This window comes from Pleurodeles waltl, chromosome 2_1 (assembly GCF_031143425.1).
Source record: "Pleurodeles waltl isolate 20211129_DDA chromosome 2_1, aPleWal1.hap1.20221129, whole genome shotgun sequence".
Taxonomy (NCBI): domain Eukaryota; kingdom Metazoa; phylum Chordata; class Amphibia; order Caudata; family Salamandridae; genus Pleurodeles; species Pleurodeles waltl.
Genome location: NC_090438.1, coordinates 276,817,583 through 276,841,618, shown reverse-complemented (window position 1 = coordinate 276,841,618; position 24,036 = coordinate 276,817,583). Strand labels below are relative to the sequence as shown.

At 43.2% G+C, this 24,036-nt stretch overlaps 1 protein-coding gene across 1 annotated transcript in view; it reads right to left on the bottom strand.

Moving 5' to 3' along the window:
* Positions 1-6,750: 6,750 nt before the first annotated feature.
* ARHGEF6 (Rac/Cdc42 guanine nucleotide exchange factor 6) overlaps positions 6,751-24,036 on the bottom strand; it is a 793,672-nt gene continuing 776,386 nt past the window's right edge. The window contains exon 22 of the mRNA XM_069212447.1: positions 6,751-17,437. Coding sequence (XP_069068548.1) covers positions 17,315-17,437 — 123 coding nt within the window. The 3' untranslated portion in view covers positions 6,751-17,314. The remainder of the gene's footprint in view (positions 17,438-24,036) is intronic.

Genomic DNA, 24,036 nt, shown 5'->3' with positions numbered 1-24,036 from the left:
TGGAGCCTGGACCAAGTTCTGCTTCTGGTGGCCGGTATCCTTCTACTGGCTACATGCTTCTGAAGGTACGTTTAAAAAAAAATTAAAGACATCTGCAGTATTTCCAAGTGGATGACTTCGTATTTGGTTGCTTTCATCTCACTTCCTTTCTCCTCCCCATAACACCGACAATGTATTGCACTCCTCTCCTCTCCCCGTCTGCAGAGTACACAGTGTCAGACATGAGTCTGCCAAGAGCCCCTCCAGCATGATAACAGTATCCTTCTACATGGCAACTGCTGCATTGCAAACCTTCATGCTTAAAACTTCCATAATTTCAGTACATACAGTAAACACCCCTCCATCCTGCATGGCATGCAGTTTTCCATTATGTAGCAGCTAAGCACCAGAATAAAGGTAACATGCTTTAAAAAAAAAAAAAAAAAAAACATTTGCAATCTGCCCGTGCGATCCTGGAAGAGAAAGAAAATGAAGGGCCTGATTTAGGGTTTGGCAGATGGGTTACTCGTCACAAATGTGACGGGTATCCCGTCTGCCCTATTACAATTCCCAAAGGATAAAATGGGATCATAGTACGGCAGACAGGAAATCCGCCAAACTCTAAATCAGGCCCTTAGTGACTTGCCTAGATTAACAGGATGTTGAGCCAATGCTGAGACTCAAACCTGGTTCAAGGCCAGCACCTCTGGCCGTTATGCTACATCCTCACCCAGAGGAGAGGGTTGCTTGTTAACAAAATGCATTGGCAAAGCCAATAGGTTTCGCCTAAGCCAAAACTTATGGTTTTGTTAGTTTTGTTTTACATGTTGCAACCTGGATTAAAGTTTAAAAAAAAGTCACTATGGAGCAGCCAGCATTGACTTTGTCATAGCACTTTTTTTTGTTTAAGCCATATTACACAGCAGCTCAACTGTGCAACATGTAAAAAAGCAGATCGATATCGCACAGGCAAAACCTACCGGCTTTGCCAATGCTTGTTAATATTACTGCTGGCAATCCTGCACTGAGGTGACCACGGCTGGTAATCTTATATAAGGCTGCCACTAATGCAATCTTGTCTAATGTATATAACATTATATACAGGATTAGCTCAGGATGATTTTAATTGAACATAACTAGCTCTTGTTAGTGGAAAGGTCTAGGGTATGTCATAATTTTATTGACACAATGTTACATAAGAATAATGATTACACAGTCTTTCCTAATACACCAGGGGAGCTTCAGGACACCAACTTTTTTGTTTTTTTCTGTATTTCAGTTCTCCCACGTCGCTGGGTGTACTTAAGGTATGCATGAAGCAATTTGTCCACCTCTAACACAGAATTCCCTACAGCATTAAGACCAATTACCACTTTATAAATTTACAGGGAGTCTGTAATAGCCAGTGTTTCATTACAGACCTTGCTGCACACTATTTTGTCAGCAACCATGCGCTGCCTCTGCAGCCTTTACAGCCAGCTGGCAACAGGACAACTTGGAGATGGATTTTTTGGGGGTATACAAAATATAAGTATAGTACATATCCGTGTTTTGAGGAATTGCATGTTAATTTACCAACGTATTAATACTGTAGTTGACAGTGCATTTCAATTTCAGTCATGGATAATCAGTGAGATTGAGAGAAGATACAAGGTAACACACAGCAAACAAGGAATGTGAATGAACATATCTTTGGATTACTAAAATTGTTTAAGATGCTTACATAAAAGTGATGGAGCATTTCAATATGTACCAGAAGAACAAGCTACTTACTTGAGGTAACTGTCTTTCTGAGGAATACTTTGTCAATCCAGAGCCCTCATCTTTATAATATTCCCCAGGTGACTGACTAGATCATGAAACTTTTTATAGCAGTGCTTCCTTGTGCCGTGAGGAGGTGCTGTGAGGCTCCTTCTTGGCTTTGCTCTGAGCTGTAAGTGATGGAGCCAAGCTGCATATAAACACCACCGCGCGCCGACTTTTGTTTCTTGCAGTGCTTTTTCTGTGCCCTTAGACTTGATGGAACCAGCGTGAAGATTTCTAAACTGGGACCATTTTAGATGGAAAACAAGATCACAGAGTAGGGAGTTAGGAGTGTAGTGAGCAATGTGCGGTTAGATAGAGTATCCACCAGAAAGAGCATTACCAAAGATAAGCAATTTGTTTTACCAGTTTCTTCACCTACAGGTACTAAATCAGTATTGAGGGTCTGTGGAGTGGACTCAGACCAAAAATTCCTGCAGGACCGAACAGATGAGATGCCGTGCCAATCAGACTTGGTTGTCAAGGCAACAGCACTTTATGAACGTGTGGACTGACACTCATGTATGGGCTTGACAGATTTTAAGATCAGGCACTTCGTGTCCCAATTGAGTGCTGGCAGCCTTTGCCCTGGTGGAATGGGCTCTCAGACGTATTGGTCAGAAAATAGCTGGGCTTTATGTAGAGGGATAACCACCTTAACAAAGTCCTTTTCTGTACCTTCTTCCCCATCTTTGTCCTACAGAACCCCACATAAAGCTGATTGTCCACCCAATGGTCCTTGATTGGATCAATGTAAAAGCTTAAATCTCCTTTTGGAGTTCAATCAATGGAGCCCCTCTTTCGAGGGGTGAGGAGGGTCAAAGAAAGGTGGGAGAGTGATGGATTGCTTAAAGTAAAAAGGAGCCACAAATTTTGGCAAGAAGGCCCCAGAGTCCTCAGCACCAGTTTTTTTCAGGACAAAAGGTAGCATACAGAGCCAACAGAGCTTGGAGTTCACTCATGCAACAATCTGAAATTAACACAATTAGAAAGTCTTTAGAGTCGCAAAACGCAACGTGCAGGTGTGCATCAGCTCAAAGGGTGCAGACATAAGCAATATCAAGACCAAGTTAAGGTGCTACTGTGGCATCACACATGGTTTGGAAGGGAACATATGTGTCAAACATTTAAACTGCATCACTCCAGGTGATTTAAAGTAGGACAGGTGGTCTGGGAAATGCAACGGCGGAAAAGGGCAACAAATAACTTTGAATAATGCCTACTGCAAGGCCTTGCTGGCCCAAATTCAAAATGGCCAACAGAACATCTAAGAGCTTTGCTTTCAAAGAGTCAGGCTTGTAGATACCACACCAGGCCACAAATTTGTTCCAGCACAAATTGACTTAATGGAAGACAAAGATGACATCCACCATCGCCGCTCAGTCCCCACGCATGGATGTGTAGATTATTGAGATTTGGGTGTAGAAGTCTTTTCTGCTGCTGCTGCAATAGAATATCCTCTTGCTGTGGTAGCCTGATGTTGGGACAGATGCTCATGCCCAGAAGCTCTGGGTACAACAGTCTCCTAGCCCAATTCAGAACCATGACTTGGGCCTGGTCGTTCCTGATCTTTTTCAGGATTTTGAGTAGTTGAGGCAGGGGTGGGAAGGCATATAAGAACAGTCGCGTCTCGCTCGGATTCCTGGGGGCGGGCGGGAGGAATTAATAATTAAATTTAAAAATGAGACCGCTCCTCTCCTCTCCTCCTTCCGGATGCTGCAGGCACAGCCTCCAAACCTGCCCTGCAGCCAATCCTGACGCTGCTCAAAGCAGCATCAGGATTGGCTGGGAGCGCCCAGCCAGGGCACTCCCAGGCAGACTGGGAACCTGTGCAGGCTCTCTCAAGCCCAGCAACTGTGTTGCCGGGCTTGAGAGAGCCTACTGCACATGTATGTTTGGCCGGCCCGAGACAGCTAGCCAAACATACATGCACACTGAGTGCACATCAACTCGTTGCCCCGCCCCTTTCAAAGAAAAGGATAATAAACAAAGTTTATTATCCTTTTCTTTGAAAGGATTTGCAGCTGCTGCTGCTGGCTCGGGGGCAACGCTCCTCTGCCCTTATGGAGGAACCACTCCAGCACAAGAATCCTGTGTTCCATTCTGGCCAGAATGCATCTCCGAGCAAGTGTTCTTTGTGGCAACTCTAACATGCAAAAATGTTAACACTGCGCTTTCTCGTCAATGGCAAAAATATCTAGCTCAGGTCTGCCTAGTGCTGCACGACGCCTGTCACTACCTCTGAATGTAGATGCCATTCGTTATCTGACAGCCGGCATCTGATGAGCTCATCCGCTCTGGCATTCAATGACCCTGCCAGGTGGATCGTGATCAGGATCCAACCAACTCCAGAGGTGGAGAGCTTCCTGGTTATTGCAGTACCTCTTGGCAGAGGTGCTGTCCATTAGAACCTGCTCCAGCCTCCTTCGATGATGGCAGGAATGCATCAGAAGCCAAACGAATGGCCCTCAACTACAATAGATTGATATGGAGCTGGGTTTTTATCTTCATGTCCACACTTGGGGCGGAGATCCACCCCGAGTATTAACATCAAGACAGTACACGTAAATGCCCTTTGTGAATTCCCAAAGTCATAAAATTAGACTTTTGGCCTAAGTTTAGACCAAAAGCCTAAGTTTACCTTTGTGAATCGGGCCCAGAATCTTAAACAACACACTTTTCTGCAGTTGTATGAAGTGCAAACTTGACCCAAAAGTACTGGAGCACTTTACACAAGCACCAGTAACATTACACAAGGTCACATTTATTTTTAGGAAAAGTAGAGATTAAGCAATTTGTCCAAAATCACCGGATGTTGTGCCAATGCCGGCACTTGAACGTGGTTACCCAATACTAAAACTAACATCTCTGCCTGTAACCCACATCCTCTTTTAATATAATTCCCTTTGTTTTCCTTGAGTCCAAAGGAATCATTTAAGTTATATATGTGGCAAGCTCCGCTGTACCCTGGGTAGCCTGAGTTTCAGACTCTCTCTCTCAACGCCTGGGACAGGATCGCCTGCGGTAGTGTAGAGACCATTAGGGTGTGGGGAATGAACTGCAATGAAGACTATTCACCTCACTCACTGCGCCAAGATAACCATTAGGACACCTAGCAAAGTGACCGAAGGGACCACGCCCATGTCATCCACTATCCAGACCACCAGAATGCAGCATAGAAAAACATCAGAGAGCTGCCCCCTTCTGGAATCGATCAGTCGGAAAGCAACAGAAGGTGCTGGGTCCACACGAGCTGGGACCGACGCTTGCGGCAGTTTATGTTCTGAAGTGGCGCCCCCTCCTGATTCCGTCACTAAGGAAACAAGTCTAGGCCTGTCCGGCAGTGAGTGAACTGCATGGGACTGAAAACAATGAAGACCAGCCTTAAACCCGCGGGATACTGCTTAATTATGTTTTCGCATCACATTTTCACGAGTCCGGGTGTACTGACTGACTAACGCATTTTAGTGCGGGGATGCGGATACCAGCACGGAAATGCTTAACTCTAACCCCTAGTACCGGTACTTGGCGATGCTGGCTCACCTTAGCCTGTTCTCAGCAAAATCACCTTTTAAATTTAGCTCAGTGCGTCCTTGTGATCTAACAAAAAATAGACACGTGTAAAGAAACTTTCCATACTTTTATAATCGCAAATGTCAATAACACTATTTAAAATAAAACTGTATTAGAAAAATCCAACTTGCATAGAAAGCAACAGCATCATAAAGCATTTACCAAAAGTTAACTCTGAAAGCTGATAACAACAAAGGATTCACCAATCACAAATGAATGGTGTACTATTTACCATGGCTTCTATTCCTTATGCACTTTTTTGTTTGGTGTCTTACCACTATACTAATATACTCCTGTTTCAAAACAAGATACACCTTTTAATAATGTTCATCACTTACAAACATTCATTTAATATGAATAATAAATAAAAGAAAAGATACATTCTAGAACGACCCGAATTAGCAACAAATCTGGTTTACATACTTCTATGTTTCTGCACTGTACATGGCAAAATGTGGTTAAAAATACAATGATACCAAGACAATGATGATGCCTGCCTGAAAGCACAACTCTAAGAGGAAACCACAACGAGCTTGTTATCGTAGAAATATTTTTATGGGACCATGTGAAATTTATTGTTTTGTGTCGTGCATCAGCAAACACATCATGATGTTCCGTTTCGAAACTGCTCTGGTACAGGGGGGTCCCACATACATATAAACATGTATAGTAGTATCATACATTTCACCATTACTGTTAGGAAGACCGTCACACGTAGCCATTATAACCCTGGCTTTATTCTGGCTTTTGGTCAAGAACATCTATTAAATGTCTGTTTGTAACTTGCAGTGGGGCACATGTAAGCCCTCAGCAAGGCCGACAATTAGGCACTGGGCTGTTGCAGTGACCCCAATGACTTTGATCGATATGCCTGCATGAGGACGCACAGGAAGTGAGCCATGAGCAAACTGTGCTTCTAGGGATCTGGCCAAAGCAGAGTTGAAACTAGTGGTAAGTTACTTAGATTCAACCCCTACTTGTGCACACACGAATTCCGAGGTCTCTGGGATGGCGAGCTGGAATCATCACCCCTGTTAAGAGAATGGATATACTGCAGTCATAGAATAGTTTGCTGTAGGATGGGGGGTGGCTTTAAAAACTCCTCTAGTTTTCAAGCAGGCTAACCAGTGTGATTTCATACACTACAGTGCAAAGGTCAAATACCTTGTTATTTACAGAGTAGAACTTGACTGACTTTTTAAAACAATGCATAATGGCTCAGAGATTTCATTCTAGAATCAATTAAGAGATGAACTGGGGCAACATACAGATGGCATAGATATTGTGATTATGTCAATGAACGGAATTAACTCCATGTGCTCTGATTATGTTTACATTATTTTTGTTTATAATTACTGGACATGAAAAACATGGAATTACCCAAGTATGCAGATGCACAGTGTGAATTACCGTTTATTACAATTGTTGGAGAGAGACATCATAATCCACTTTACGCATTTTATTTACAGGAAGTATACTAATAAATCCATATTCACTCATTACTAGAGTCCAATGGTCAAATCCCATGCTATGACCACAAATGTTGTATAACTGACATGAGAAATCACTGCTTTCTGTCTAAAAGAATACATACCACACAGCCCTGATTGAAGAAAACAACTCTGCTAACACACAAGAGACCTATTTGTTGTGATTTTATCACAATGTATAGATTTAGCTCCTCCTTGTTTCCTGGTTCTGGTTAAAACTCTTTGTCGTTTATATCCATAGAAAAACAAAAGTCAAAGTGATGTTGTTTTCAAATGTTGAAATAAGATAAACATTTATGTTTAAAAAACAAAAAACACTGAAATTTACAAATTAGTTTACTGAGCTACCCGTAATGCCCTGCTTATGCCGTGACATATTAGATCACTTATGACATTGATGGCATCATTTTCAGCATGGGGTTAGTGTGTGAACATGAGTGGGTGCATAGCACGGAAATAGCATAAGCCCCGGAAATAAATGTGGCTGCAAATGTTGAAGGTAATTTGGTGCACCATTTACAAATTATTTAGGAGTGGGTACAAGCAGTAATCCAAGTGAAAGAAGTTAAAGGCTGAGCACATCTGATGTGAGTTTCATAGGTTTGTTTCAAAGTAGGTCATCAAATTCAAAGTCTAACGCATAAATCTGTAAGGCCAAGGTTCTGTTGACAATAGATCACTTACCACCGGATATATGTGCATGTGTCTACATCAAAGAGTTGTAATACAGTGGTACAGACACATTTTACGTAACAAAGACATTTGTAAGCTGTGAATGTTTATTTCCAGTACTTCACTGTTTTAAGGCGCTGCACATTATAATAAAGTACACTATTAGAGGTGGTTCATCTCACATTGGTGTTGCAAGCACCGCTCTAAGGCGGTAGACCACTGTGCCCATCTCTAGAATGCCTGTAGTTTAATTTACAGAACTACAGTGGGTTTTCCAAAGGGCCTTGCAGAAAGTGTCTTCCATTGACAAATGCATACGTGTCAACCTCTTGATTTAAAATGCAGGCCATGTGAAGTCTTTAAAATGGAATTCCCAATAAGGTGAATATAATATAAACTCTTTTTGGAGAGTGTTCACTGTTTAAAAATGGGCTGGTCCCATTAAAGCCTACTGATGCATTTTGTTTGTTATGTGGTTAAATATCAGTAAAAGTAGGGGAAAATGTAGCATATGTGGGTGACTTGACAGATATGCTATGTGTCCAGCATAGTTACGCCCATGGTACTCACTGCTCATGCTTGCAAAATGTGGTACTGCAGAACCATTTGGGGTGAAGCTTTAGTGGTAGCTCCTGCAGGACTAACGCAGTTATCTCCCACGAGGGTGTGCAGTGAGTCCCATCGGATTGACGCAGTACACATGACATGAAAATGTTTTCTTATTTTGGGCCTGGAATGTGGGGGTGGTTCCTCTGGGACCCCCCCTCACTCACCCCCACAGTCACAGACACACAAGTCTTTAGGGACCAGTGCTTTCTTATTTCCAAACTTTTTCAGGACACAGAGACCAAGTCCTTGAGCCTTGTGATGAAAGCCACAACATTATCGTCTCACTTGTGGCCAGCCAATCAGGTTACTGATGGGAGACAAAGCTCCTTGGCCAATCAGATGACCCTATTTACTTTTTTTGTTTTTTGGTTCAGCAGGACTGCTGTGGTGCTAACCTTAATTTTTAACCCCTTCAAACTCAACCGAGTTCCACTTTAAATGGATTTACACCAAATCACAAAAAGCACACTTTCTGAGTAAAGTTCCAATATTTTGCTACATGTGGTCTAATTCTGTTCATCTGTTTTTTTGTTTTGCTGTTTTTTTCTCAGAGATCAAAACTTCCCACAGACCTAATAAGGAAAACATGTTTTGGGACCTGCCCCCTTTTTCTTGACCCCAATTGATGATTTGGCAGCAAACGTTCCATGAAGCTCCTGAAGTGGATGATCTTTTTTTGGGAAAGTTTTGTGCAGATTCATCAATTTAATGCCAATGTTATTAGCGAAACAAAAAACCTGTTTCCTCTGAAAACTCTGACCTGCACATTGGTAACTGTAATATGTGATACACCAGCATGCCATAAATCACAAGCTAAGACTGGCAGAGAGTAAAATTATATTTATTATCATCGATGAGGGACAGGGGGAGAAGCATGATATACGCAAGGCTTACCACTTTTGAGTCTTGGCCCCTCTCAACATTCATCAATGGTATAAACAGCACAATACACTCTGCACATTTGCATGAATGGTACATAATACAGTCAGTGACAGAAATAGTGTAGTTATAGTTTATATGCACTTCCAATTAGGAAGGCCTTTTGGTTTGGAAATAACTTTAGTGCCATTTGACTGATCTCTATGAAATTAGACACTTGCTTGATTCATCCAGCTAGGTTTTTGCATGCCAAGTTTAACGTGCAGATACGTCTATGAGGGGGGAAATTTAAGTTGGGGGGTTAAAAAAGTGAATTACATTCCTGATCCCATAGGAATTGTGCTATTTGCTAGAGCAAAGCTCCTATTTAGAATGACAACAAACGTGTATGGAAATAGAACTTAACATAAAGTAGGGCATTTTTGTGGTTTAATGTAAATTCATTCAGTATTTTTGAGATGCTGAAACAAAAAAAGGTGCAGGGCTTTGAAAGATACATTTTTATAGACCTCTTGACAGCTAAATTGGAAAGTCTGTACTAGCAAGTTCTACCAATCACATTTCAGTTGTTTAGAAATATGTCATTACTTGGTGAAAAGCTTCCATTAATATTTCTGCTGACATTGAGTTAGTGAGTTTCGCGAATTCAGTGTGGTGTAAAAATATCTGTAGAGGAATTAGGGGACAAGAGGAGCAGTAACATAATACTGCCCCAGAGGCACGGAAAAAGTCTTTTGTTGCAAGAAAAACACATATTTAACTCAAAAAGATAGGCAGCCCAAATTCATTTGCATATGAGATTTGAGACACAATCTGAAATAAACAAATACAAATAGGCTAAGCTGCTGTCTTTGAAGAGGAAGAAGAATGTCACTCTCTAAATGTTGACGGGTAACCAGACAGATAACCAATGTAGGGTTGTAGATGTAGCATAGGTATAACTTTACTCTAAAACGTCTGACTCTCTAGTCCTGTCAAAGAGATGAGTAGGGATTAGCTTAATTCAGTCTGCCCATAAGAACACTGGAGCTAATTTGACACAGAAAGTATGAAGAACTTCCTTAGCTCAGAGTGGCAACATAGGTAAAAGACAGAAAGATATATCTCTTCATTCACATATAACTCATAATCATGAAAAAGAAAGAGTAGTAAACAATGGGGCCCATTATGAGTTTGGCGGGATGCATAGGCTGCCCGCCAAACTCTTACCACCATCAGTGAACCCCACCGGCCCTACTTTGAGTTCCCCGCTGGGCTGGCGGGCAGAAACAGTGTTTCCGCCCGCCGGCCCAGCAGGGAACAGGGCCTTAACATTGCAGCTGGCTCCTAATGGAGTCGGCAGCTATGTGGCTGTGGGGTGGGTGCAGCAGCACCCGTCGTGCATTCCACTGTCCATAGTTCAGGCCGTAGAATGCGCGACGGGGCTGTGCATGGGGGCCCCTGCACTGCCCATGCCCTGTGCATGGGCAGTGCGTGCCCCACCCAAGTCCCCTCTTTTCCACCTTTCCATGGCAGTGTAACCCGCCATAGACAAGCTGGGGATGGGGACTCTTAATCCCCAGGGCAGCGCTGCCCTTGCAGATTAAAACAGCTGGGCCCGCCAGGCTGCCGCCAGCCTGCCGGTGTTGGCGATTGGACTGTGGCGGCTCCGCCACTGTCATAATGTCGCGGTGGGACCATCACTTTGGCGGTGGTCCGACCATGACACTGGCGGTCTGAGACTGAGACAACCCTGGTTGCAGCCACAGGTGACATCAGAGCCCTCCTGGACAGTGGGGAAACAGCAACCCTCATCCTCCTGGAATTGTCCGTCGTGTCCTGACCAACAGACTCCACCACATCGGGATTCAAGAAAACGCCCTTAGATGGATTGCTTTGTACCTCACCGGCAGAAGCCAAAGGATCAGTCTCCCACCCTTCACCTCAAGAGCCCATGAAGATCATCTGTGGAGTCCCCCAAGGATCATCCCCCAGCCCGACCCTCTTCAACATGGCTCTCACCGTCAGATCACACAGACTCAACATCATCTCCTATGCCGACGACACACATCTCATCCTCTCACTGTCCGAAGATCCCACCACTATAAAAGCTAACTGCCACAGATGCATGATGAATGTAGCGGACTGGATGAAGGACAACAGTCTCAAACTCACCACCGAAGCAACAGGGGTCCTCATCTTTCGGAACAAATATTCACCAGGGACTGACACATGGATCGTGGAGCTTGGCACACCCCTGCCCCAGCAGACCATGCCCACAACCTCAGAATCATCCTGGATAGCAAACTATCCATGAAGAAACAAGTCGATGCAGTCTCATCTGTCTGCTTCCACACCCTTCGCATGCTCCACAAGATCTTCAAGTGGTTCCTAACAGACACCAGGTCCTCATCACCAGCAGACTGGTTTACGGAAACATGCTCAATGGAGGAATCACAACACGCCTCCTGTAGAGACTCCTGACAATATGGAGGTCAGCTGCAAGACTTGTACTCAACCTCTCCAAAAAGACCCACATCACACCCCATCTCAAACAAGCATTTGCAATGCAACGGGTCTCGCATTTGCTTGAGTTAGAGCTATTAGCGTTGTAAACTCCTAACAACTTTTTTCTTGCCACATAAATTGAAAAAAAAAAACGAGCGTGATCGCACAATGTAAAACCCAGTGCGATCGCGCTGCATGGAAAATAAAAAGAGTGCAGAAACCAGGCTGAAAACATGGAGTCTCGTATGTTTTCAGTAGTTGGCCAGTGCGCTAGAGGAGGGCTAAACACCAGAAAAGGCATGACGTATGCATGCCTTTCACTAATGCAAGTATGGGGATTCTAAAAGGCAAGCCTACAAACCAATGAAAGTGTCAGGCATGACATGGGTGTGGTTAAAATTCCTAAGAGAGATTACAACAGGGATGGAGCGCTTGTGAGTTCGAACCTAAAAACAACAATGCCAGTTCAAGATGCTGACCCACGCCTACAAGACCCTGCACAATGAAGGACCAGCATGCATCAACAAACACCTGACCTTCCACCAACAGACCAGACACCTCCGATCTGCTTCCCTCTCCCTCGCAGACACCCCACGGATCCAGCAAGCCAACAGTGAAGGACACTCATTCTGATACCCAGCAGCCAAGACTTGGGTCACTCCAGCAATTCAGAAGAGTACTAAAGACCTCGATGTTCAAATGATCATTCATCCATGCAGCAGCATAAAGCTCGGGCGCCTCAAGACCCTCAATGGTGATTTAACACACTGTATAAATGTTTGACTGATTGATTGGAACAATGTGCTACCTTTGTGAACTTTATTCAGCTGTGCTTTTCAATCCACCTGCGTCATATTCAATGTACTCTGGAAATCTTAGGTCCCACTTGAACCATAAAGCTTTTTTGTTTAGTCAAGGGCTGAAACACCTGAAATACATACCATATAGAGAAAAGCCACCCAAGTCTCAAGAGTTTAATATGGCACATTTGTAACCATGGTCAGGTGAGAGTTCTGAACTAAGCATTACAATTGCCACATATGTTTGTAAAGCATCCACATCTCCTGCTATTGAAAGAGGATGCTGAAACCACCAAGTTAATGTGGGATATTATTTAGAAAAATAATTTTGATTGTAGTAGTTCGCTGCAAGACCAAGAAGAGACCCCTCGGGCAATGCATTATTTTTTTAAAGAAAAAATCAGCGGCTGACCCTGAAAATTATTGCCCGATCTCTCTGCTCCCTGTAGCAGCTAAAGTCTTGGAAAAACCTGTAAATCAACATCTGATCATGTACTTGCAATATAATATCCTGCATCATCCTTCATAATCGGACTTTTGCTCCAAGCACAGCACAAGTTTGTTATTCTGGAGGTCTCAGAGGAAATCAAATCACGCTTACATCAGGGTCATATGGCCGCCGTCATTCTTTTGAATTTGTCGATGGCTTTGACACTATCTCCCATCATATTTTGCTATATAGGCTTTCAGATTTGGGAATAAGTGGATCAGCACTGAGCTGGATACAGTCCTTTTTATCTGAAAGAGTGCAATTGGTGTCCCTGGAATCTTACCTGTCAACACCTAAGGAAATGAAATATGGAGTTCCTCAGGGTCTACCTGTTCAGTGTGCACATCATGCCCTTGGCCCATTTCATTTCTGAAATTTGAAATTAAAGTGATTTTGCATGCAGATGACACCCAGCTTATTTTCTCCTTTGGGAAAGCAGCCATGATTAAGCTGGCTGTATTTAAAGCCTGCCTGTTGGAGGTGGTAGGCTGAAGGAATAGGAACTATATAAAGTGTAATACTTCTAAAACTGAGATTTTGCTTTTTGGCCCTTCTGCTTAAAATTGGTCCAATGACTGATGGCCAAAGAAATTGGGGCCTCCCCCACCACCCTTCACTGTGGCAAGAAGTTTGGATGTCAAATTTGATAACACTCTTGCTTTTCAGCATCAGATCTCCTCCGTAGTGGAATCTTGTTTTGCCTTGTTCCAGGCCTTGAAAAAATCTTTGGGGTTTGTCCCCTTAGATACAAGAAAAACTCACTGTGCAAGCAGCAATTACTTCCAGACTGTACTATGCCAATATCCTCTATCTTGGTCTGCCATCCTACTTGTTTAACCGACTAGTACAGACTAATTCTGTATCTTACCAAAACTCAATCAACAAGTACCTTACTGAGAAAGATGCAGTTACTTCCCATTAAAAAACACATAATTTCAAAGCATTTGTTTATCGCTTGGCCCTGAAATAGATCTCCAATAGGCTACAGCACTACCAACCTGGTGGGCATTCCTTAAGATTGGAATACGAGCTATTGTTAAAATGCCCATGGTTCTGCTTGAATACTAGGGGCGGCAACTCTTTTCCGGTTCTGGCTGTAAAGGCATGGAACTTATTTCCTATTGCTTTGCGATGCCTTGAAAAGTAGTTTGCTTAAATCTCAGTTGAAGACCTTGCACTTTGACCTGAACTAATCTGTCACTTTGACTGTGGTTCCTGTCTTGTGTCTGAGCCCCATGATGCCTTGGGCAGCTGTGAACTGTATAAATCTTTTGATTGATTGATTGACTGACTGAAATCCATGCCAGTTTCAACCTGTAGTTATACCCCGGCACTGCAGCCAAAGCATATTCTAAGAAGTCCAAATAACAATGAGGCTCTTTAACACCCTCTCTGCTGTCAGAACCCACTTAAAATAACAACTAAATCAAAAGGTAATTTCTCCAATTACCAGTTAGGAGCACCTTCAAGCACCACTTGGACTATAAACCTTGTTCTAATAACTATTTTCATCCAGACTGGAGAACACATTCTACAGAAAGCATCATGCACATGTGAGGAACGGATTGCCCCCAGTGCTTAATTTGTAAAAGAAAAGGTACCGGTGCCCAAAGCCCGCCTCTTAAACATGCGGCTGCTGCAATTAAATGTGCAAACACGGAATACTGAGGCAGCGTAATCCCGAAGCCATCTCGGACCTCTTCAATCCATTTAAAACCACTCCCTGCCCTTTCAGCTCACCCCTGCAGCTTTCTGCTTTCTCTCATTGTGACGCTTTTTAATTTTTCTCTTCCTCCGTCTTTCCCAAACGTGTCTTTTGCTCGCAGCAAATGCTTGAGGCAGAAGCCTAAGCGCCGGCCCTAAAAAATAAGTGCTGGTGCTCAGCACCGGAAACAACAAGCACAAATTAAGCACTGATTGCCCCTCTGCATAACATACAGCTGCATGAAGCTCCCGGGCTGATTCTCACAACAGGGAGTAGCACCAGCATCTTCATATAAAAGCAATTCTCTCTGGTTCTTTGGTAAAATGTGGAGACTTACCTCTGACATCTGAGGGAGCGAGTGGGGGTAGGTTGGTGGGGGGGGGGTGAGAGGATTTCAAAGAAGGTGGGAGCCATTTGTGACTGCACCTATGCTCTAGACACACCAATAAACCTCTAGAAGTGTGTGCGGTAGTTTTCTACTAGAGATCTAGGTTGTATTGTTTCAGCTACACTGCTCAGCTGTGTACCACTATGAGGGCATGTAAGCATCTTGGGATAAATAAGGATCAGGTGGCATAGTTCACAGTCCCCATCAACAGTAAAACACTTACCTGGTCAAATTATTTTTTTAATTTACACATCCTGCAAAACGTTTGCCTTAACATGCTTTTGTGTGACAAAGATCAAAGATGTCTGGCTACTGCAGAACAAAAGTCTTAATTTTTCATAGTATGTGCTGAAAGGGAATCAGAAAGCATGGAGGTGGGGTTGAAGCACCAGTAGTGGCCGACTACAGAAATTCCTAGACTGCAGCTGGAGCATTATCTGAAGCCAGGTATCACAGGAAGTCCTATTCCCTCCGAAAGAAAGCTTTTGGGGCCAGATGTAGCAAGCAGTTTTGCCCATTCTGTTTCTATGGGAAAATGTGTTCGTACATATGGCCCTTGGTAACTTGTGGCCATTAAGGAATAAAATCATCCAAGTGCCTAAGAAAAATAAACACAGAAAGTAAAGGCTACGAGAAGCAAAAATATATTTGACTTCTACTACTACACTGGGAGAATATTTGAATTCTACTCACTGGGAGAACACAGTGAAGGGGAAGCAGGCGAGTGGCAAAATGGGGCTGTGGTCTTGCCAAGATCAGAGCAAAGGCTTATAATTTACACTAATGGCGTTGGCAAAAATGTACCATTGTCCTCTGACATGCCTGTCTGGACATTCCACTGGAAGGCGAGTTTAGAAGAATAGAGAGTGGGGATATTAAAAAGACAGAGAAAACAAGGGCCCATCAGATTGGTTGACAAAAAAGACAGCAGCAGACATCACATTGGAAAATGAGATGGGATGTTAGGTCCACACAGTTACCAATAGGTCACAGTGAACCAAACAATGCACCTCATCTGGTCTTACACTTTTTAAAAACACGGACATATTTTTCAGGCCCCCTTCAAAGTAGCACAAGTTTTCCTTAAGCGAGGGACAGGAAAAAAAATCAATATGTGCGACTGAACAGTCTATCAACCGTCTATGGAGACAAAAACAGGAAGAAGGATCAAGCCCCCAACTATCAGCAATTATAAAACTCTTTTGATCTGAAGTCCGAACCTGTTTTGAAAGTATTTTACATTGGTAAGTGAATTCCAAAAGACTACGGGATATAGATTTTTAAGAGTCGCCTACCTTCCAAAAATGGTGAATGTACGTATATGTTTTATTTTAAACAGAAAGCTTCGCCTAAAGGATAACTACAATATGGCTCACACTATGTCTGCACTGCAGCCATAGACAACTTTTCAAGATCCAAGGCAATTGTCTGGGTGGCTTTGAGCCACACACCTTCTTATGACAACCGTAAAACCACCACTATAGGTATTACCAAAACACACACACACTTTGCTGGAATCTAAACATGTATAAAATATGTTTGGAATACTAGCCAGAATCAGAAACTAGGGGACCTAAAATAAGATGTCTCTGTTGCACAATGCCCCTGAAATGTATACATAATTAAGCTGCCTCTTTACATTCACACAATAATGTGTTTACACACGATTTAATACTGGAAGCGTTACAAAAATAAAGAGAAATGTAGAAGCCACAACACAAAGCATATAAGCCCACAATTATATGGCATGCAGGTGAAACAAACTGTGAAGAACATGTGAACAACTTATCAGTTAGCCCCACTTCCAGCAGGAGACTATTTTTTGCAAAGAACATTTCTAGTACCTTTGGTATAAGCACTTATGAAGAGATATCACGTCTTAACTTGCACTTAACACTCAATGAAAAAAACACCCTGTAAGGTTATTGTTACAATTCTAAATACAAAATATCCCTGGGGGAACTTCAATAATCAAGTACTTTGCAAAACAATTGCTTTTTTGATTGCCAAAAAATAAGTGGCAGCTAATTACAAAATATCCAGCATAGACCTTTCAATAAATTAGAAGGCTGATTGAAAAAGAACATTAAAAGTGCATCGACAGCTCTAGGAAGCCACTGGCAGAACCGCTTTCTAAGAATCAAACAAGCAGGTCCAATGTTCTGCGGAAACAGTATTAGGAGGTTGGTGCAATGATTTGTGATGGACTACTGCCCTATATCGAGCATCTTATGCACACTCCCTGCTAGCTGAAAAGTGTACTGTTCATAAGAATGGAAAACACTAGACAACAACTCCAGTTCCACCTCATTTTTGGTACCAAAATTGAGTAAGTAGCAGGAAGAGGCAAAGAGTCCAGTTGTGCGTCCCCAAACCACCTGAAGTAATATAATAGTAACTGCCAGCAGCATTGTTTCTGACTGAAGCAAACATGGGAAACTAATGGATTGTGTCATCGCGAGCACATTCATTGGTTTGCTTCAACAATCTTCTGACCAACTTCTCTAACTCTTTTCTTGATTTCTGTTCGTCATCCAAACTTTGCTTCATTCTTTTATTTTCCTGCAGGTAGTAAGACATAAAGCATAATGAAAAGCTATTAGCACAGTTTTGAACTTTACAAGTCATCTAAGAACTTGGGACACAAACGAAAAGTAGTCATCTTTTACATTTGTAAAAAGTTATATGGTTCATCCAACACTTAAAACTAACAGATATATCCCATTAACAATACAATTAAAAATACATAACTTACATTTTCAATACTGCAGCAATTGTACAATAACATTTGTCTATATTTAGGCATCAACTTGATGAACTGATGTAATTCACCATATGTAAGTAATGCATTGATTCATCAGGGTCATGCTCTTTAAAATGAAGAAAGTAAACACATATTTATCCTATATTAATAATAAGGATTATTGTATGTATCAACCAATGACCAGCAGCTCGTTCTCAGACCGACATAATCGGCAAAACCTTACCTGCCGTGCCCCCTAGATTGTTAGTGAAAGGTGGTGGGGGCTCCTAGGACTGCTGACTAACAGGCTACCAACCATTCCGATATGATGTAATCAAGCCTTATAAATGAACTCCAAAGGACGGCGCGCAGGAGCAAACAAGAGGGTCCCTAGCTAGTGACCTCCCCGAGAGGTCGAGGACATTTTTACATGGAGGAGCGGATACTTGACAGCTGAAAGGTACAAATCAACCGGCAAAGACATGCGAACCAGAGGGGAGTAGCACGGTGAGTTTATTTTTTTCATAACTGTGGCTTTTAACAGAGTTTAATTACTTTCGCCCTCTGCTCCCGTCTCCACACGATTGCGGCCATTATTTTGGATCTTGTTCAGCACGTCAGTTATTTCTCTTCATTCTAGACCTCAAAAATATTGATATACAATGAAAAATTGGAAAAATGTGTACCATCCACACTTATGTTGACACTAAAAAATTGCTCTGGGTTCTAATTTAATCGAAATCCCTCTGGCATATCCTATTTAATGATACTGAGCTTTTTAATGGCATATCCTCTCATACTGTTCCTCATTATTACAACTGACTGGACACCTATATCTTATTTTTTTAAATCACCATACAAGAATAAAACACTATCTATCAGCTATTAACAGTGTCACCAAAATGGAGGGCCCACGTGCTTCCAAAACTTTAACTTCCTCTTCTTCAACCACTAATGGCCGTAAAAACTCTGGGTGTAATGCCAACAAGAGAGTTAAGAAGAACTTATGCTCCCCCACTAAATCTCCCTTGCCTCTAATACTGGAGGGTATTATGGAACAACTGGTGCTAATAAAACCTTTTGTGGTGGAGACAAATGTAGTACTACAGTGAACTGAAGAGACGTGGTCTCATCTGGATTCGAGACTCTCTGAAGTTGAACAAAAGGTTAGTGATGCTCAAGATATCATACCCAAAGTCGACAGCTTGACTAGAGAGGTCACCCTGCTTAAGAGACAGACAGAAGATTTAGAAAATCGTTAACAGGTGCAACGATCTTTGCATATATGGCATTCCGGCAGGTTCAAAGGGGCAGGACATGATCACATTTTTGCAAACCCACATTCTAAAGATTGTTGTTCTACAGGACATCACTGCCCTCAATATCCAGTGGGCTCACTGTATTGGCTTGCCACTACCGTCTACTTCTTCCAAACCAAGAGGGATTATTGCTTTCTTTCTACAATATTCAGTTTGATGACCGTTCTAATAGCCGCTAAACAATGCAAACAAATGTTATCGTCTGGCAAAAAGATTTTCTTTAGTCAAGAAGTATCCAGGGCGATGGCCAACAGAAGAAAGGAATTTCTAGACTAAGGCCAGCCTTGAGATCTACAAATGCACGATATGACCTTATTCATCGTTGTTTCTTTAAAGTTACCTTTAGAGATAGAAGTGCATAGTTATATGTTTATAAGTTCCAAATCTATTATATTATACAATATATATTTTGTATATATCTACATAACAAGCCTTATGTTGTCCTTATCAAAGGTTTAACTACATTTCTGTTGTCTATATGTCTCTTACTGTTTCACTAATGACAAGTCTTCGTAATATTTCCTGGATTGTTAAGAGTTTACGAAATCCATTAAAAAAACACTGAGTTCTTACCTTTCAAAACTCAGTTGTCAAATTGCTCTTATACGAGAAGCATACCTTAAAGAGCAGGACTTTGTTTAGGTAGAAATTGGTTTGGACATGTTTTTGGTTTCTCTTCACAAAGAGCAAGTAGGCCACAGAGAAAAGTGAATCAGTCCTCTTGCTCGGTAGGGCAAGAATGTTATTCTGGGAAAGTAAAAACTGACTGACCCCCACAGAGGTACTCCCCCGACTACATGTACCATCACTAAAAAGTATCCCTGTACATGTCAATAGGCTAAAATGTTGGTCACTAACACCAATGAACTTCCCTTACCAAAATAAAATTATTATTTCATTTTTAGTGACCCTTACCCACTCTAATAGTGGCATGTTCAACCATCAGGTCCACTTTGGCTCCTACAAGCCAAGGTGAGCTTAACCAGCTAGCGGGAGCACTTATAAAAGATCCTACCGGGGTCTAAAGATAAAAATACCTTACTGGTCACTACTGTATCCCTTTATTAGCAGTGCCAGTAAGTATGGATGTAAGTATAATTAAAAAGAATAGAAAGGAAGGGATCTCTAGGTAATTTATTGCCCTATGACCCTTATCGTCCTGGAGATCAAGGCCCATCAGGTCCCGGGCTTTCATCATCACAGGAATTAAATATTGTTTCCCAGCAATGGTAGTTAAAGAAGCGTCAAACAAGCAACATGCATAGCTTTAGGAGGCTGGCATGTTTTGTAGTGGATACCTAAGGTACTTACACCTTATACCAGATCCAGTAATCCCGTATTAGTGAAATGTAGTCAGTGTTTAGAAGCCAGGCTCTCTAGGGGTAGCTATAGCTGAGCAGCCAAGGCTTAACTAGGAGACATGCAAAGCTCATACAATACCACTATAGTCACACAGTACTCACTCCCACATGAGAGAAAATACTCAGTGTTACAAAAATAAAGGTACTCTTTTTTGGTGCCACAAATGCCCAAAATAACATAGAGACTATACTCCATTAAGGGGTAAGTAATAAACAAATGATATGCACTAGTATGCAGAAATAGCTGTAAAACCAGTTAGAAAACAGTGCAAACTGTGAAAATCACAATAGTTAGAAATGGGCCTGGGGGAACACAAACCATATACTAAGAAAGTGGAATGCGAAAGTTGGTTTCCCACCTAGGCAAGTGTAGTGTGTAGAGGGGTGCTGGGAGTATTAGGAAAAGCCAAAGGTGAGTAACAGAACCCACGCCCAGGAAAGCAGGGATAAATCACAATAACTTTCCAAGAATACAAGAAAGAAAATTATGCAAGAACCAGAAGAGACTGCAAGACATCAACAATGGATTCCTGGACCTGAAGACCAAGAAGCACTGAAGAGTCCAGGGAGAACTGGAGCCCCTGCTAACCCGGTTGAAGGTGCAAAAGACGAACCACAGTTGAAGAACAACAGTCAGTACTGCACCCAAGAAGACAGATGCGGGTTCCTGGTTGGTGCAGAAGATGTCCCATGCCGGATGGATGATTGCAGTCTGGTTTGCATCGCTGGATTCCACCAACAAGCCTTGGCACATGCAAATCTTGCAGTTAGCGGAAAACGGCACTGGCGGGGACCAGGAGGGACCTGGTGGACTCTACCCAGGGGGGGAAGTCAGAGGGGGCTTCCAGCAACTCAGAGAGCCCTCAGAAAACCAGGCAGCATGCACAGGAGTCCCACAGCACAGGGACAAATAAGGTGCAAAAGGAGGCCCACGCAGCACTACACAAAGGGATCCCACACCGCCGGAGAGCCATGCAGGGAGCTGTGCGTCGCAGGAAGGAATGCTGGTGGCCAGAGCTGCACGGTGCACAAAGCAGTTTGTGGAAGGATGCCAACAAGCCTTGGCAACTGCAAAACACGCAGTGCATGGCAGTACTGTCTTGCGTGGGGAGGAAATTTCTTATCTCCACCAAAGTTGGATAGTTGGAGATCAGGACGGTCGGGACCACTTCAATCCACCACCTGTGATGCTGGATCCACGCACTTCATCAGGAGAGGGCACCCATGCAACCGGTCGTCGCTGCAGAGGGGTGCCTGCTGAAGCAGGAAAGTGACTCCTTCACTTCAAGGGAGATTCCTTTGTTCTTCTGGTGCAGGCTAAAGAGCGGCTGTCCTCTGAGGATGCACAAACAGGAAACAGTTGCAGATACCAGCAGGAGGTGAAGATACAATGCTGCGGAAGTCGTCTTTGCTTCTTTATTGGAGTTGTAGAGTTCCTGGAGGGTCCAGATGCAGTTTCTTCAGTAAGAAGGCGAAGTAAAGGATGCAGAGGATTCTTGCAATCCGAATCTGAAAAACCACCCAAGAGAAAGACCCTAAATAGTCCTGAAAGGGGGTTTGGTCAGCTATACAGGTAAGCACCTATCAGGGGAGGGCTCTGACGTTACCTCCTGGCACTGGCCGCTCAGATGCTCTCAGAGTTCCCTGCCACCTTGGAATCCAAGATGGCAAAACCCAGGGACCCTCTGGAGGAGCTCTGAGCACCACCCCTGAGATGGTGATGGACAGGAGTGGTCACTCCCCTTTCCTTTGTCCAGTTCTGCACCTGAGCAGGGACTGGGAGACGCTGAACCGGTGTACACTGGATTATGCAAGGAGGGCACCATCTGTGCCCTTAAAAGCATTTCCGGAGGTTCTGGGAGGATACCCCTTCCATGCCTGTATCATCAATGTCCAAGGGGAGAGGGTGTAACATCTCTCTCCCAAAGGAAATCCTTTGTTCTGCCTTCCTGGGCTTGATGCTCAAGCAACAGGAGGGCAGAAACCTGTCTGTGAGGTGGCAGCAGCTGGGGCTGCGTGGAAAACCTCAGAATGCTGGAATGGCAATACTGGGGGTCCTCTATGGAGCCCCCAGAGTGCATGGAATCATACAACCAATGCTTGCAGAAGCCTTGGGGTATGATTCCAACATGTTTGATACCAAACATGCCTATGTTCGGAGTTTCCACATTATGTAGCTGGACATAGGTAGTGACTCACGAAGTCCGGGAAAATGGTCCTGGAGATCATGGGGGCACCTCTGCTATTGCTAGTGCAGGGGTGCCCACACAAACAGGTACTCTGCACCCTGTCCTCAGGGCTGGAGGGCCTGCTATAGGGGTGACGTATAAGTGACCTGGTGCAGTATAAATGGCAGTGAAAGGGTGCATGCACCTTTTCACACAGGCTGCAATGCCAGTCCTGTGGAAGCCTTTGCCTGGGCTCCCTTATAGATGGAAAAGAAATGCTGCAGTCCATAGGGATGCCGTGGAACCCCAATGCCCTAGGTACCTAGGTACCCTTTACTAGGGGCTTATAAGGAGGCACCAGTATGCCAATTGTGGGTGAAATACTGGGATACCAGTATGCAACAACCATAAATTAAGGGAGAGAGCATAACTACTGGGGTCCTGATTTGCAGGATTGCAGCAGACACAGTCAAACACACTGACAAACAGGCCAAAAGTGGGGGTAACCATGCTAGAAAGAGGCTACTTTCCTACTATAGCATTCTGTGATCCTGCATGCAATGTATGATACATTAACTCGCCTGTTTAGATTGAAGCACATAAGTGGTCCTGGAATGGAAAAAATAAAGAACAGACAATTCCATAAAAGGGACAACAAACAAAAAAAACAAAGAAATGTCAGTGATATGTTCCTGACTTGCTTAGACGCAATAGTACACAAAGTGTCCAACGGACATGGAAACTTCTTCACTGTGCAGTGAACCCACGCACAAGAAGACGAGACGTGCTTTGCTCATTCTCTCTTTTTTAGTAATTTCTGTGCGCACGTGTATCACTCTTGTGCATCTCAAGGTGCCAAACGTGTGAATTAGAATGTGGTCTTGCTCTTTATACAGTTTCACACATATAGGTATCCTCCCACTGATATTACTCATACAGATCAATAGTGTAGATCAGTAGTCCTAAACCTGCCCCCAATCTCATAAAAAACACAAGCTTATCCATTTTTGGAAAGCCATCATACTTCTCTGGAGGAGTTGGGAGGGCACCCCTGTAGTCATACACTATATAAAGGAAAGGGGTACAAAAAGGTATTTCATATCACTTGTCTTTAAAGTAACGCTTCTAAAATTGGACTGACAGTCACCCCCAACATACAGCAGAATTTGCCCACATATTACACTTACTTCATCAATGGGACTGCTCTGTGGCTAATACTTACAGCACCTCTCACTTCAGGCTTCTGCCACCATTTGCAGTGATTTGTGAGAAACAATGGCCCATATCTGAAGCAGTGTCTGTCTCGGGGCAGATGGCCCGTCTCCTCCTGTGTCTGTGTACCACAGGGCACCAGACAGCCAGTGAGGTTTGCTGTTCAGCCATCCCTAATATGGCCGCCTGTTAGAAATTAGATCGCAGTCAGCACATCTCTACATAGTTATGTCTCCTGCATGTAACATCACGTTGGAGAACCAATCATCGATTAGCGTACTATTCACCCAACATGGTTGTCGATAAAGACTAAAGCGAGGAGGGAGACAGCCTATTTCGATGTTCAGTGGAAAGAGAC